The sequence below is a fragment of the Diabrotica undecimpunctata genome, unplaced genomic scaffold (assembly GCF_040954645.1).
Source record: "Diabrotica undecimpunctata isolate CICGRU unplaced genomic scaffold, icDiaUnde3 ctg00000614.1, whole genome shotgun sequence".
Taxonomy (NCBI): Eukaryota; Metazoa; Arthropoda; class Insecta; order Coleoptera; family Chrysomelidae; genus Diabrotica; species Diabrotica undecimpunctata.
In genome coordinates, this window is record NW_027311919.1 from 218,259 (window position 1) to 231,644 (window position 13,386).

The 13,386-nt window shown below is 34.6% G+C and overlaps 1 protein-coding gene across 1 annotated transcript in view; it reads left to right on the forward strand.

The window, feature by feature from the left end:
* The window catches only part of LOC140431277 (uncharacterized), a 249,021-nt gene that overhangs the window by 153,103 nt on the left and 82,532 nt on the right, over positions 1 to 13,386 (forward strand). The window contains exon 4 of the mRNA XM_072519211.1: positions 2,916 to 3,148. Coding sequence (XP_072375312.1) covers positions 2,916 to 3,148 — 233 coding nt within the window. The remainder of the gene's footprint in view (positions 1 to 2,915; positions 3,149 to 13,386) is intronic.

Sequence of the window (13,386 nt, forward strand, 5' to 3'; positions counted from 1 at the left end):
TCGTTGTGTTGTGGTTCACAACAAGGCATCGTTCACTGCACATGTAGTGCGCCAAAATAACTTCGAACTGAACACAATTATTTTGCCTCTATGTTTTTTGATATAACACTGGTACAGGTAAAATTATCACTATGTCTTGCGATAAAACTCTAGCAACTTTGGATACGTTTGGATAAGAACGTTTGGATAAAAGAACTCGATCGATTTATTTTTTCTTCTCAGATAATTGATCTCATATTCAAAATTATCGGAAATATTGGTCAAAATTTTGCCAACAAAATATTTTACTAAATTTTTGCTTGCGAACTACTAGAATATATTCATCACTGACTGCATTTCCATCCAGTTCTGCGAATCCTGTTATTGGAGCATTATGGTTGGCATCATATTCAGACGAGCTGTTTAGGGAATTTGCTTGGTTACTTAAAGAACTACTTTCAGATTCGATAAATCGTTTTATACTGTCTTAGCTGTAGCTTTCCGTTTTTCGTCGTTCTTCGTTTGAAGTTCAATTATTTCTGAAGTGTCTGTTAGAATAAAACTTTTTTCAGCGTTTTCTTTTCTGCACTTGTTTTCTTAAAGTAGCTTTGAAGTATCCTCGAAAATCTTGAGGACTAGAAAACGATTATGTTGTCATAACGGTTGCTTCAGAATCATGGTCAATACTAAGTGTTGTTATCACAGTATCAAGATACGAAGTAGGATCCTTTTCTCCATGTTTTTCATTTGTGCAAGAATCTGAACCTCTTGACTATTCAGGCCGATTTGTAACAGAACTAGGAAGAAAATTTTCTTCTGCGAAAACATTCCGACCATAAGGAAAAATACCTGATTTAGGGAATCCTGATGCTATATTAATCGGAGTCATTGAATGCTGAAATACAGTCGTAATATATTTAGGTATATCGTGTATGGTCATTGAAACTCCGGGTGCATGAGTCAAGAGTTGACAGCTCTGTTACAGTGTGCCTTAAATGAAAAATAAACGCTAACATCTAATGGTTGTAGTTTATTACTGCAATGAAACGGAAAGGTTAAAATAGTCTCTCCATTTGATTTGGCTAAATCCACATATTTAATTGAAAGATGACTTTCGTTGTTATCGAACAACAGAAATGTTGGATTTTCGATTGAGGAATTTCTATGATCTATGAAATGACTTATAACTTTCACAAACAACTCGCTGTTCATCCAGACCCAAGGTGTTTCCAGTCCCAAACTACCAGTTGGCGCATTACGAAGCATATATGATTTAATTAAGCCCTGGGAGGTATAATAGCCGGTGGAATCGTATTTCCTGGAGAACTTATGAAGCAGCAGGTCTTCACTAAAGACCTTCTTTGGGCACTAGTAATTTAACTTACTTGTTTAACTCCTTTACAAGCGATCACTTTTTTTGGTTTCTGGACAGTTGTAGTCGCAGTTTTATCTACTGCCTGCTTAAGGCGTTGTGCAATTTATCAAAGAAAATTGACACATTATGTTTATTGAAAGATGTAGTATGCGAGAGACTACATCCTTCTGGTTCTCTGATGCTTAAGTTAGGTGATCGTTTTAAAAATCCTCTCATCATTCTGAGCCAGCAGCTCTATTTTGTGACCAATTATTTGAAATCTGAATATTATTTTTTTGAACCATTTCGTAATCTAAACCGCGACATCCAAGAGTTGGTAGACAATAGTCTGTTTATTTTTGAGCACATTTCGAGGTATTCTCTCAGTTCAAATTCTTGTTCTTTTGACATAATGTGGCGGAATTCATAGAAAGGTCTCATTTTCACTTCGGTATCAGGGTTATTCCTGAATTTTTTTTACGTATCTGAAATAGAAAGATTATTGTTTACTAAAGAAATATAATCTTTTATGTGAAATCTAATCGATCTCCGTTTCCTTTACAATTTACCTTGCTAAAGTCTGAAATGATACCCCTGCTGCTGTTTGCAATAAAAACCCTTCTTTTGTGACTAATTACACGGCTTCTTCCATTTGTCTATCAGAAAAAGGAGCGATGTAAGTCTTCATTTTTCTATTCCTTGCCATAATCTACAAAAAAAAAACAAATAGTATGAGTTTGTATTATCTAACCAACATCCTCGATGGGGTATAGTGAGACGGGTAAAGTGTATTATTGTTTTTTTTTAAATTCGATAAAATAAAAATAATATCGCTACTTAATTACATGTAAAAATACCCAAGCTTCACTTACCATCAATATCAAAGTAATAACTCAATGCACAAGCGAATAAAATCGATCGATGTGAGGAACAATATAATTACTTTCGGGAGCAAAAATCAGACTACCAGCTAAAACGCAGACTAAGATTTGCTAATGGACTCTACGTGATAAGACAACCTTATGATGGAGATAGCATGCAAAGCACTGTTAATATGTCCTTAGAAAATGCATTGTCTCGCTGTGGACCACTCTGCCCTACTACTAACCAACGTTCTCTCCAGAGTTTGCTACAGCGTTGCTTGTGAATGAATGAAAGATTAGAACAAAAATTCTAGATGTAGTAAACAGTGAATAATCTGTTTAATGTTTTGCAAGGAATGCATGGGCGGTAATTATAATAACACTAATACCTCGAATATTTGTGAAGGTATGCAGATACAGATATTGAATTTGAAAATATGTCAACTTTACTGTAAAGATAAATTAAATTTAAAATATTTAAAATTTTAATAAATAAATTTTAAATGATTTATCATTAAAATTCCCTTATACAAATTATTTATAGCCTTCAGATATTAAGTATGCCTCTTAAGTTCGTTCATATTTCAAATGTACATCTTATATTTAACAAAAATAAACTTAGTATTTTAACTTTGTCATACTATTTATTTGTTTCGCGTAAAACACTTAAACTCTTTATTTCTTAATAGTATTTCATTCAAAGAGAATATTTTTTTCAGATGCAGTTACGACTACCTCCAGATCTTCGAAACTACCTGGAATGATACATCCTCGTCGTCGACCGAAAACTCCAAAAACACATCCGCAACGACTCCTCGGCTGTGCGGCGACTGGAGCGCCAAACTGAAACTGTTACGTTACGTCAGTCGCTCTTCCAGACTGAAGCTGAGGTTTAGTGCCGATTACTCTCACCATTTCGGAGGATTCAAAGCCCGCGTCTCCATGGAAAACGGTAAAAAGGCTTCTTTGATGTTTGTTTTCCGCAGAAGCAGTCGGTATAGCAACAGATGCACTAGACGCGCGTTTAGTATCCGGGATTATTGTTTTAAAACGTTAAATGAAACTCTTGGAGAATGTGCTTGTTTTGGAGATATAAACTTAATTGCTGCTTTTATTTCTTAGAGTTTCATTACTTTTCTTTTAAAAGATAATTGATTATATTTAACAGTAAAGTTTTTAAATTTCTTCAGTTCATAATAAAAATTTTAAACATTTTATATATATATATATATATATATATATATATATATATATATACATATATATATATATTAAACCCAGAACTAAGATTAATACTATTACAGGAATAAATAATAAACTCTAAGCCAGTCTTATAAACTCAGAGTCAACTTTTGTTGCCATACCGAAAAAACCAAAAGCAAAGTCTTGTGATCAACATCGGATAATAAGTCTAACTAACCACATTTCGAAGGCATACACCAAGGTTATTTACAACAGAATAAGCAAAAAATGCGAGGATAACATTAGAGATTCGCAGTTTGGGTTTCGGAATTCTCTTGGGACAAGAGAAGCACTTTTTAGTCTACAGGTACTCATCCAGCGCTGCAGAGATATGAACAAAGACGTGTACATATGCTTTATAGACTACGCAAAAGCATTCGATAACGTAAAGCACGAAAAGATAATTGAAGTTCTCCATAAGATCGGAGTCGACTACAGAGACATTCGAACAATAGCTAGTCACTTCTTCTTCTTATGGTGCCGTGCACCTATAGTGCGTTGGCGAATTATCTTAAGGTCAGACGTCTGTCTTTTGCGGCATGCAAAAGTTCGCCAGTGTTAGTTACGCCTGTCCAGTTCTTTATATTTCGCAGCCGCGACATTTGTTTGCGACCTACTCCTCTCTTGCCCTCAATCTTTCCTTGGATAATTAGTTGAGGGATTGCGTATTTTTCCCCTCTCAGGATGTGGCCCAGGTATCCAATCTTTCGTGCCTTGATTAAGCTGAGCAATTCTCTCTCAGTATTTGCTCTTCTTAGGACTTCCTCGTTTCTCATCCTATCTGTCCATGGTATGCGGAACATTCTTCGCAAGGTCCACATTTTGAAGGCTTCCAACTTGTTAATGGAAGATATGTTCAACGTCCATGTCTCCATGCCGTATAACAATATGGCAGAGTCTCTATTGGGGTCAAACAGCTAAAGTGAAAGTAGGATCTACATTGACCAATAAAATTGAAATCAAGAAAGGGGTACGACAGGGCTGTATCTTGTCTCCTATTCTCTTTAATATATACTCAGAAGAAGTATTTAAGACAGCGCTGGAGGAAAGCACAGAAGGCATAAAGATAAATGGAGAAATAATTAATAACATAAGGTATGCTGATGACACTGTGATTCTAGCAAGTAGCATGGAGGAACTGAGTTGCCTAATGAGTAAGATACAAAAAACAAGTGCACAATACGGACTCAGACTAAATATCACAAAAACCAAATGGATGTTAGTAAGCAAAACCCAACAACCACCACAGCAACTGATATTAGACAATAAAAGAATTGAACAAGTGGACTCGTACATCTACTTGAGAACAACAGTTAACTCAAATTGAGATCAAGCGAAGGAAATACGTATAAGAGTAGAAAAGGCAAGAGCATCGTTCACTAGTATGAAGCAAATTTTCACCTCTAAAAGCCTCACCCTACCTCTCAAAATTCGACTTCTGAAATGTTATGTATTCCCGGTTTTGTTATATGGAATGGAGGCGTGGACAATGACCGCAACATTGATGAAAAAAATAGAGGCCTTCGAAATGTGGGCTTACCGACGTATATTACGTATATCCTGGACTGAGCACGTGACCAACGAAGAGGTACTACGCCGGATAGGTAAAGAGAGAGAGGTAGGAATAAGTATAAAGAAAAGAAAGTTGGAATACTTGGGTCACGTTATGAGACATAATAAATATAGAGTACTACAACTGACCGTTCAAAGGAAAATAGACGGCAGAAGGGGTCCAGGGAGGAGAAGACACTCGTGGCTCCAAAACTTGCGGCAATGGTTCGGATTGTCATCTGCTGAACTATTCAGACCTGCCGTAAACAAAGTCAGAGTAGCCATGTTGATTGCCAACGTTCGGAACGGACAGGGCACATGAAGAAGAAGAAGCCAGTCTTCCCAAGAAGCCAACTTAAACCCAGAACTAAGATTAATATTATTACAGGAATAAATAATAAACTCTAAGCCAGTCTTCCGGGTTGTACCGCGTCGATTTTCAATGCGCCGACCTTTCGACATCCTCTATGATGTCTTCTTTAGGACTTCCGAGGTCTTCTATCCTCCCTATGTCTTCCTATCCCCCAGACACTACTAATCACACTTTGATTATTATTGACAATTATAGAGTTTTAAAAACGAAAGGCCAAGTAATGTTTAAGATACCATGAAAACAATTATAAATTACTAAAGCGTATACTTGCAAAATTCAAAAACTACGTGAGTGTTCTGGTTAGATTAAAAATATCAGAAAGTTATTCGAAAAAATAAAAGTAAAAACATATGATTAATATGATATGACAGAGGCACTCACGGTAGGAAAACTATGTTCCGCCCCCATCTTTACTTTCACTTGATGCCATATACGTTCAATAGGTTTAAATACACAATAGTACAGAGGAAGACGTAACATCACGTACGATCACATACATATTGCTTTTTAATATTAAATATATTTAATACTTCTGGTATTTATTTTAAGTGAAATAAAAATAGGTTTTTATGGCTTTATTTTGATAAAACCAAATTTATTAGAAGGAGAATTATTAGAATAGTATTTTTAGTCTAGAAAAAAAGCAACAATACAAATAGATGATTAACAAAGAAAATAAAAAATGAAGGAAAAAGTCACAAACCGGAACGACAGTTCGATTGAAGAGGACAAAGAAAAGCAACATAAAAATAAGAAAGCTCCAGACAAGTGCATAAAAAACGTCAGTACAATACGGAGACATATGAGGCAAGAAATTAAAGAAGATATTCTGGAAAGCAAAACAGAGATTAAAAATAAAATCAAGAATATGAAAAACAAACTGGTATGTATAAAGCAGAAACTTAAGCAAAACAAAGTAAAAACAAAAAATTTAAAAAGAGAAGTAGAAAGGAAAGAAAAAAATGGGAGAAAGAAAACTAAGAACTCAAAAAAACATTAACACTTACGGAAAATAGATTAGAAAAGATCGCTAAAGAAATAATACGCAATAAATTAATCATATCAGGAATTGAGGTAGACCTAGAAGATAAAGGGAGACTAAGAAAAGATATATAAACAATTATGGAAAAAGAGCTTAAACTGAAAACAGAAATTAAAAGTGCGTTTAAGATATGATTTAAGAACGTTTATGTGCGTTTATGTATAATAGAAATAAGGAGCTGGGAACACAAAAAGAAGAGAAGCAAAAGTAAAAATCACATACCAGAAATTAGAAATGGATGAGAAGGTGCTGAAATGAAATGCAAAAGAAAATAAACTAACAGAGATAAAAAATGATCCAAAAAACTGGAAAAACAAGAATGGATGGATGAAAAGGAAACAAACAATGCAAAAAAGAGGAAAATAAGTCAAGGAATATTCAGAATAATAAAAAAATACAAAAAAGAGAAATATAATTAAGGGAATGGGAAAAAACATTGGAACATGGAACGTGAGGACGCTGTTGGAAACAGGAAAAACGGAAGAACTAGCGACACAGTTAAAATAATACAAGATAGATATTGCAGGAATTCAGAAAAGCAAATGCGAGAGACATGGAAAAATCGAAAAGAAAATGCCACCCACAGAAAACAGTGATGACTTGACAAAACAGCAGTTCTATAAAACACTTGAGGAAAACGCCGAAAAAACCCCGGAAAAAGATATATTAATCCTTATAGGAGATTTCAATGTCCAGATTGCAACAAATTGCTTCAGAGAGGTTACAGGTGCAAACTCAATACATGACACAACAAACAGTAATGGAGAAAGACTGTGTAATTTAGCAAAGGCATTAAACATAGACATAAGTAGCACTAGATATATACACAAAGACATACACAAAATAACATGGATGAGACCAGGAAGTCATTCATGTTATTTTGTGTAAAAACAACTTCGTGTTAAAACAACGAAGAATTAAAGGCAAAAAGCACAGAGAAAATGGGACGTAGATAAATTTAAATAAAAAGAAGTAAGAGAAAGATTTGTACAAGAAGTAAATACAGAGTTGCAGTTTAAAGAACAACAACTGGACAAACAGTGGAAAAAAATCAAATAATTATAAACAATGCAAGAGAGAAAATGGTTGGCAAAATGCAAAATAAAAGAAGAAATAATTAATTTGACGATGAGTGCAAATTAGCAGTGGAAGAAAAGAATAAAATAAAATTGAAATTGTTAAGCACAGGAATGAAAAAAGAACGACAAAAATAACAAAGATCAATGCTAAAAGATCAAAGAAAAAAATCAAAAACTAAAGGAAATTATGAACGAAATAGAAACAGAAAATAAAAGACACAACTCAGAACCATTGTACTAATCCTTAAAACTAGGTAACCGACAACGAACAGCTAATATACTTATAGAAGCAGTAAAATGGCAGAAGTATTTCGAAGAAATATATCAGAAAACGTATAGAAAAGATGAAAGAGAAACAATAACACAAGAAGATAATAATAAGAAACAATTTAAAGAAGAAGAATTGACGAGGAGAATATATAGAAGTGAAAGAAAAAATATACAAACTTAAAAACAAGAAAACAGCAGGGACAGAAGGAATATGTGCAGAACTTGTAAAATACGCTGGGGAGGCACTATGCAGAAAGATTTATGAACACAGAATATATAGAGCAAAGAAACAATGCCAATGAATAGAAATTCATTCATTGATTCAGAAACAGAAACGTTTCTGAATCAATATTTCTGTTAAAATTTATAAACGTGTTGTATGAAAATTCTTTTACTTGATAAACGGGGGAGGTTTTCTTTGCACTCTTCATTAACTGGTAATACTGAGTAGGAACGTAAATGGGCCCCCCTTTAGAGGTTTCTTTTATTTCTCTTTCTATTGTGTAATGAACGGAATCTCCTTCGTTTTGAGTGTGTCCGGCGATGAGAAATTTGTGAACGACGCTTCTAACGTTGGTGAATTTTGTTAAAGCATACATGTACATTGCTAGCATGTATTTGTTTTTTTGCTGACCACAATAGTTGTCAGTAAAAAATATAAACTCAATTTCTTCTGTGGTGCTAGCTGCTTTTTCTTTTATGAATTTAAAAATGCATGAAAATTTTGTTTGCTCCTCTGTGAGCATCACCCTCGTGCCACACATTGCAGATGGCCTGTTTTGTTTTAATGTCATAAATGGTGAGATTTTAAGTGGAGAGTTTCGTTTTGTAGTAAAATACAGAAACTTCTTCTTTAGGAGTTGACAACGCTGCTTGTAAAACATAAGCTGCCACGATGACATTGTTTCTTGATTGAGCTTTATCCCTCTCCTTTTCCTGACGAGACAATTTTTTCTCCTCTAGATGATGTTGCATTTCATTCGTGTGGAGTTGCCGAAAGTTTTCGTCACCATTCTCGAAGGCGACACACACCTGACATTGATCTTTTTTTTGGCAAGAAAAATGACAAGTTGAACTCATTATTGAAAATTCTGCTAAACATCGTCAGATTTCCAAACGTTTTCCCTTGTGTCTGGCAGCAACCAACATAGTCACGGTGAATTTGTGCCAACGACTTGCTTCCATCAATAAACTCTCGAGTAATGTCAGCTCTTCTGTAGTGGCTCTCCTTTTTTGGAACGGACTCAATTGAGCCTTCATATCATTCTTTATAGATTCATCCACTACCTTTCTGTTATTGTGTTTGCCACATTGGTCTACATGCATGAAACCCTCTACTCTTTTCTCCAAGCTTGTCGAAATTGCACACTTGCTGATTCCTAATGTAGACATGAAGAACGTTTTGCAAACTCTTACTTGGGACCCATTATGATCCAAGTAGAAAGCCTGATTTAACTTCCTAGATTTTTCTGTGGCATACCGATACTGAGGTTTAATTTGAGTCGTTTGGCGAATCAAATACTTACGCTGTTTCTCCAAATCGCCAATTTCCCAATAAAGTGTGAATATTGCCATTCTTTGTTCACCGTAAATTTGGTGCCACACCTGTGTAAACATTTTTCTCTGCACGAACGCTTCATCGATCTGGCAACAACAGTTTTTTTGCTTTTAACAGAGACATATTGAGTCCTTTCCAGAATTCCTAAGTCTTTTGGCTTTGTTTGCCGCCCACTCTGAAGGACAAGCGATCCTTCTTTCCCTCTTTTTAATTTTGGCTTGCCTTCTGAGATTTCTTCGGAATGCGCATCACACGTATTTTGGAAAACCTCATTTGTAGAAGCAATGAAGTTATCTTCGTCAGTTTTGTCACTGTTACTAGAATCTAATAGTTCAAAATCAGGATCTTTTATTGAGTCGTCACTATCAAAAATGGTATCCATATTGGTAGAGTTTTCACGGAGTGGTTTCGGAACATCATATTCATCAGTATTGAGGAAATTAAAAGCCGGTAATAGACTCAAGAGTGGGGACCCAGTTTTATCTTGATGCATAAATTCTTGCAAACTTTTCAAGTGTTCCTTAGTGATAAAGGTGCTGAACCGATCATATTCGAAAATGAATGGTTGCCATACGTTTCCATCATAAATTGGAACTGCTGAGTCAAATCTTGATTGGGTCTTTAGTAAATACCTTTCTTCAACCTTGTTTGAGGGTAACAGTTGGCTAGATGTCGATGCGATGGGATCTGTGCATAGCGAGACCAGATAACGCCCCCGTCCACAATCTTCTAATGTCTGAAAACAAAATGATAATTAACTTATAAAGAAGTAAAAACTTCAAAATTTGTAAAATGAAATATTTTTTATTTCAAAAATTTTAAAAAAGTCATCGAAAAGGATTGTAAAACATTAGAACGTTTTCGTTCTATCAGACCATCTTCAGTGACCTGGAATGAAGTATTACTACTTTAAAATGAATACAAAGGTAAAATTTGACTGTTGAAAAAAACACAAATTTGGTAAATACTTACATTCCGTATAGTAGTTGAAACTAGCCAACCAGATGTTAATTGATACTCAAAGTTACATCGTTGATATATAAAACAGACATTAAAATCATGACACAATGTCGATGACAATGGATTTGTAAAATACTAGTAGCACGGCTACATTGCTCGAAGCTGAAGTGGTTCTTAACAGAGTGACTGCTATTGACGGAAATGAAGTATTGAGTAAGGTTCAAAATGACATGACATGACAAGATAAGCAATTTTTAGTTAAGATTTTTACGATATTTTAAACTATGGTATACAACCAATCACTGGGATCTTCCCTTTAATTTGAAAATGATAATTATTGTTGTATAAATACGAATTTATAAATAGTGAGAAAGCATTGAAGATGCATGACTAATGGTACTTACTTTGCTCCTTGCGTAGTGGGACATTTCAAAACAAAAAAAGGCTAACTCAAAAAACAGACGAAATTATGCACGAATACTGAGACAACTCAAAAAGGCCCACTATCTACGACGCATACCCTTACAGTGCTTGTACCTGACTGAGATAATTTGAGATGGCGCGTTATTCTTGAACCGTCTACCACCTCCAAGCACCGGTTGAATAGTGCACCTAACGCTCCCCTACGGCGCTAATTGCAACTACAGAAATTACATTATCGTGAACTGTCAAGCACTAAAAGCTGTAACAAGAGGTAGCAATAATTCGAAATTCGCCATTTTTGAGTTGTCCCATTATTCTTGCCGGAAGGCATATAACAAAAAAAAATAGATGGCCAACAAAAAAATTAGAGTATCCTATATGGCCGCTTAAGTGCACATGCAGAGGAGATTCTTGGCAAATATCAGTGTGGTTTCAGGTCTTTTCGATCAACAATACTCCAGATGTTTGTGTTAAGGCAGATACTGGAAAAAACCATCGAATTTAATATCGATACCTACCACCTCTTCATAGATTTGAAATCAGTCTATAATAGTGTGCCACGAAGTAAATTGTATGAAGCCATGGACGAGTTATAAATTTCCGATAAACTAATATGACTGGTAAGGGCTACAATTGGTAAGGTTGTTGTGATGCGCTGTCTTAGTGCTCTGAACATAGTCTTGGAAAAGGTTGTTAGAGACGCCAAAATAGGCGAACAAATGTAGACCTAATTGCTTGTACAACAGGTACGCTAGAAGAAATGTACGCTACCTATTTAAATGCCTAAAAGATGGGCCTACAAATAAACGAGGTAAAAACTAGAATTATGGAATCAAACTAGAAAGACTAAGATGAGCAGGACTTATAACAAGATCACAGTCGACTAACCCTCCTAGACGAATCCTTACATCACAACTGGTGAGAAGTAGACAAAGAGGTAGTATTGCAGATTGGCAATGGATAGGGTTGACTGATGAAATACACTTGCGAAGCTCGAGGCTTTATTATAGGGCTTTAACATTATTGATACACGATGGCTTAGTTATTAGCATAAATAATTTTTTGGTACACTGTTAGTACTAATACTTTTTTTCTAATGGCGACCCATTTTCTTTACTTTAGTAGAAATACACTGAGGAAATTATACAGCCTTACCGTCGTCCTTTTTTTATTATGCAAATAAACATTTTAGAAAAATATAGCACTATTACTTCACTGAAATATACTTCATTGTTCGAAATTCCGTATTTCGAAATTCCGTATAACAAATATTTTCTGCACGGATAACATAAGAAACTTGAACGGAAAGCAGTGGGTAAAAAAATACTTCCACTATTCAAACAAGTCACTGCCAACAAATGCTGTATTTGTTTGCATGTGGCAACGCACTTACGAGGGTCCCTTTGAGATAAATTTGTTGGTGTTACATTGTAGTTTTAAGGGTTGATTTATTTACGTCTATACAACTTGCCAAACAGTCGGTTAATAAAGTTTGTTAAAACGGAACAGTTTGGATTGCGGTTTACTATAAATCACTGTTTTCTGAGAGAACGTCCGGTGAAGCAAGTAAAAGTTACATAGGGAATTATTTCTGTAATCCAGAAAAATTGGTTATATTATTTATACTTTTGTGTTGTAGATTTAGAGTTGCATTTGAAAAGAACATATTTATACTTTACCAGATGTGTGGGTTGCAGTTTTCAAATTAAAACACAATAAATAGAAGGAAACAAAAAATTTTAACCCAAAACTACTCATAGTAATTTTCTCATATTTTTAAATTTTTGTTTGATTAAAAAACCACCTTCTTTATTTTTAGTTTAGCCGGTTATCGCCTTTTTCCTTTTATATTTTTCTCGATGTGAAAACATATAGTAGCTAAATCCTAAAAGCTTATATTTCTCCGGCAACTGATACAAAGCCGTCTTTGATGTTTGGTTTTGATGAAACGATTCAAAAGAAAGCATGCAACAGATGCACTTGTAAGCCCAGTATTTAGTTAAAACGTTCTGTTAATACCGGTCTATGCCAGTGTTTTGTTTACGCAGTTATTTGTTTTTTGTTCATCATGATAAAGTGCTTTTTCTATTGTTACCATTTGTAAGGGAGACAGGGATTTGAAAGTTTTTCTTCGTATTTACAATTGGTTTTATTAAATTTTATTAAATATTCACATTAAATTGGTAAAATATCTTAGATAAAAGATAAATAATAACATTTTAAATTTATAGTCGAGTTAAGTCGATGATTCGAACGAGTACATACCACTCTGTGAATCAATGTAGAAATTGGCTGTTTATCACAGTAAATACCAGTTTTTAAAAGTATTTAACCCGTAACTGCTACCGACAAAAAGTTATCTCGCAGCTGCTATTGACGGGTCACTGTGACCCAGTTTTAAAATTCTGAAATAAAGGAAAAACATTAGCTAATACATTTATTTTAAGTCATAAACACTTTTTTATATAACGGTAAACTAATTTAATGTAAAATAAATTCCTATTTACAATTTGGGCATATTTTTAGAGCACATTGTAAACATATAGGTAATTTGCACACAAAACAGTATGTATTTGTTTTCCGGTCTTTTTTTCCGGGACAAATTGCGCATCTCTTCCTTTTAGATATATTCTGTATTGGCAATGGTGCAGGTGTGTCATCTATATCTACTCCAAGGATATTCGCTGCGAGA